General features: G+C 30.0%; 1 protein-coding gene across 3 annotated transcripts in view; it reads right to left on the minus strand.

Moving 5' to 3' along the window:
• Window positions 1-3,823, minus strand: part of LOC106462504 (glutaminase kidney isoform, mitochondrial-like) — a 47,478-nt gene that overhangs the window by 9,451 nt on the left and 34,204 nt on the right. For all 3 annotated transcript variants that reach the window (XM_022389788.1, XM_022389790.1, XM_022389789.1), the window contains exons 9-11: window positions 1,696-1,754; window positions 950-1,067; window positions 330-506 (exon numbers count right to left, since the gene is read on the minus strand). In XM_022389788.1, the coding sequence (XP_022245496.1) occupies window positions 330-506; window positions 950-1,067; window positions 1,696-1,754 (354 nt within the window). The remainder of the gene's footprint in view (window positions 1-329; window positions 507-949; window positions 1,068-1,695; window positions 1,755-3,823) is intronic.

A 3,823-nucleotide genomic window follows, 5' to 3' on the forward strand; every position in this document is an offset into this window, starting at 1 on the left:
CGGCTTTTAGTTAACTGCTAAATCCAAAGTACAATTTAACTACTCTATTTAAATTTATCAGTTAACTCAATTTTAGGCTATTTGAAATTCTAATACGTAACAATCTTAAAGCACAAAAATCATGATGTGGTTTGCAATAAATATAATTATTTCACTAAAGTTCACAGATTCTATATTACTACTTTTTTTCAGTACGATAATGGATTTTTCATTTTCAAAGTATTTTTAGATAGTTATCTTACTAGCCACACCAGTAAAATTATGGATTATACTCTAAACTACTCATACAGATACCAAAAATGTATAGAAAAAAAATATTTAGTTTTTACCTTAAATGCAAATTGGCCAGAATAATCATACATTCCACAAGAATGCATCAATGAAAGGACATCACGAGCAGCATGACTATCAATTACTTGCTGGCCTGTGATTGGACAGATACCTCCATTGGCAAGAGTGGCAGCCATAATACAGATGGTTTCACTGTTTACTTCCAGAGAACACATCTAAAAAATTGAATAATAAACACAAGACCAGGTGCAAAAATTTGATGAAATAATATGCAAAGATAAAGTTAATTTATCTCAAGCTTCATGTATAAAAAGTTAGAAATCTTAATACTAATTATAAATATGGGCACAGTAATGATATTTTAGAAGTAATTATACGATAAACTCAATGACAAAATTTACAATAAAAGAATCAAGCAAACAAAGCACGACATACACCTGAAAACTTATGTCATAAGAGTTGCTAATGATTTAAATATAATACACATACAAACATGGGTGTGAGAGGCATTACTGAAAATGTAGCAAGAAAAATATCAAAATGTCACAAAGAAAGGTGTGAAAAAGGGTCTATAAACTACCTTAAGAATAACTTTTTTAGGGTATTTCTAATTTCCCACACAGCAAGCATAATGTAGTCTTATCAAAGATTAGTATACCTGGAAATAAAAGTCCATTATTTCTTTTAACATTGCTTTTTCTGGGAAACATTTGTTTTCCTTCATGTAAAAACCTATGGCATAGTTCCGATCTGCAGCTTCTCGCTCTGAAAGAAATCTAATGACAACAGTGAAGAAAAAACAGTTTTTAGCTATATCACCCTTTTCTAATATACAGGATAACTCCATACATCTAAAAACTAGAATTTGTACTACTAGTGATTTATATATTTACACATGAATGCATTGCTGCATGTGTCAAACTACACATGTTAAACTGAAGATTTATGAAAAACATTTTCTACACATCTAGGTATTACAAATTTTTAGCTTAATAAATGTATTAAAACTGAATTGGTATGACAAAACAGCTTATTTTTTATCTGACAATTGATAATGTATTTTTGTTTGTTTTTTTACTTAAATTGCACAAAGCTAATAACCATCTCACATAAAGTACACGATTTACCTAAAATTTGTATATTTACTGGGATCTTTAATATATATCTTTTAAACTTTTCAAATCTCACAAAATTAAAGCACTAGTTAAGAATAAAACAGGTACAAATTTGAAAAAAACACAACATAAATTGACAAAAATCTCCATTCCCTGTTTTTCTCTGTAACTCAGTAAAAAAAAAGAAGTTACTAACATACTTAACTAATGCTGATTAATTGCAGTTCACATATCTTAAAAACTAGTAATCGGTTACTTCCTGCTCTGGGAAAAAATATACTACACTTACGTGGCATTATTGAAACCAAGGTATTCACCACCTGCCATAGCCTTAAAGTATTGTGTCATCTGCAAACATTAATTACAAAAATATGTATAAAAAACAACACTTCTTCATATATTTTCTCAAATAATACTGAAAACTAGATAACTGACTTGTTGTGCATAACAGCTGTTTAAACAATGCATATATAAAACAAGTTTTTTGAAAGAGTCCTATAAATTTTTCATTTATTCTAAGTCTATGCATGCAGTTTCCAAATAACATGTGGTCATGAAAGTCATTAAGTTGATCTCATTCTAGCTGTTTGTTCCTTTGTTGTTCTATGGAGATAACATCTGTTCTGCTCATGGATGAAAGGGCTGTAGTGCTGCATGTTGAGCAAGAATATCAACAGTGATTGTCCCTCAATGGTAAACCAGATGAGAGTGACTATTAACATGGATACCACTGGTCACTATGAGTAAATCCAAAGTTTCCCATTAAGTAAAAAATATTAGATTTAAACATTCATGTACTGGCCCTTGAGTTAGTTGGTTAGAAGAAATAACTTTTGAGGACATAATGGCAGTTTAAGTGATTCATGACTATCCAGCCTCCAGAAAAATGTACTCATATTGTGTTTTTGTGTCCTTGATATAAATAATAGACTGATTTCATTGTGTACTACAAACTGTGTCCAGTCCATTTATTTATCTGCTCAAACTCAGTTAGTTTTAGCTAAATTCAATATCACTTAGTGATATATCCTGCTGATTCTCCTGTTATATAGTCAACCTATCTAATTTATTCTTTAGGGAAATCAGTTTTATCAGAAAATACCATTATCATTGGTTGGTTGTTCTTTTTATATCACACTAGCAATTTCATTGGAAATTTCTTCCTTAAGCTTGTTATATTTATTTAGTCTTGCATTAGATGGTCTTACAACAAATATTATTTGAGATTCACACCAATCTTTTGTACAATAATATCAAATAGATCTCTCAGAAAAAAAAATCATGTTTGTTAAGTAATTAAGAGTTACAGAAATAAACAGTTATTCTTTGTCTGGTGTAATCCTTAAGACTGGTTTCACTGGCATAAGAATAACTGAGTATTTATAACACATGAAACAAATTTTTTCTTTGCCATTATTTTAGAGAACTTGTACACTTTACAGAAATGGTGAAAATGAAACAGACATTGTAAAAGCGTAAAATAAAAGTAAATGATACAATTTTTGGATGTCATACATATACTTCTTTCATGAAGGGTCAAATTCAGTATTAGCATGGTATTCACGTACAATCATGTCTAACAGTAAAATTCAAAAATGTAGATTCAGGAAATGTACTGCAGAGAATAATTCTGGAGTTGGACAGTAATGGAAAGAAACAAATACCAGTGAGCAAGTGAAGCACGTTTTTTTTTTTCAAAATTGGTTGCTGGGGTTGAGAGGAATCTTTACTAGCACATGTAAGCACTAGATAAGAAAAATAATTCTATAACATGTATTCATAAGATAAACAAAAAAGGGAATACTGACTTATAGAGCAAGTATAAATAATTAGACAAAAACATTCAAAATGTGATAGACTAGAATCCAGTCTTCATCATCATCGATTAATCCAAACAATATTTATAGGGGACAAAAAACCCTTAACTCATTTTAATATGCAACAGCACTCGTTTCATCCTTGAGATGGACTCACCCTCTCCCAGGGAAGACAGACACAGGGCTAAAGTGATAGTTTTTAAAAGCTGACATAAGCAACCTTTACCTGAGTAAAAGGATTACCTTATTACCTTTATTACCTTACAATATCTGGTTAACAAAAATTTCACACAACACACAGAACATCTGGATGAACATTTAGAAACATTACCTGAATATATTTGACTAAAAGATCTATTTTAAACTACTTACAAAAAGGGTGAAATTCGTTATTATTTCAGTAATTACTGCAGCAGAAAAAAATTATTTGAAACAATAATTACATACCTATTTTTAAAATTTATCCTTGAATTTTGTCAGAATTTAACCCTTTCCAGATGGATCACGGGTGAAAGGCCATGCCATCAAGTTTGTTGACTTGCATTCAAAATTTTATTGAAATACTATTTCATGAATTTATGTCAATAAGTTTGGAATCAA

The sequence above is a fragment of the Limulus polyphemus genome, unplaced genomic scaffold (genome assembly GCF_000517525.1).
Source record: "Limulus polyphemus unplaced genomic scaffold, Limulus_polyphemus-2.1.2 Scaffold1185, whole genome shotgun sequence".
Classification (NCBI taxonomy): Eukaryota; Metazoa; Arthropoda; class Merostomata; order Xiphosura; family Limulidae; genus Limulus; species Limulus polyphemus.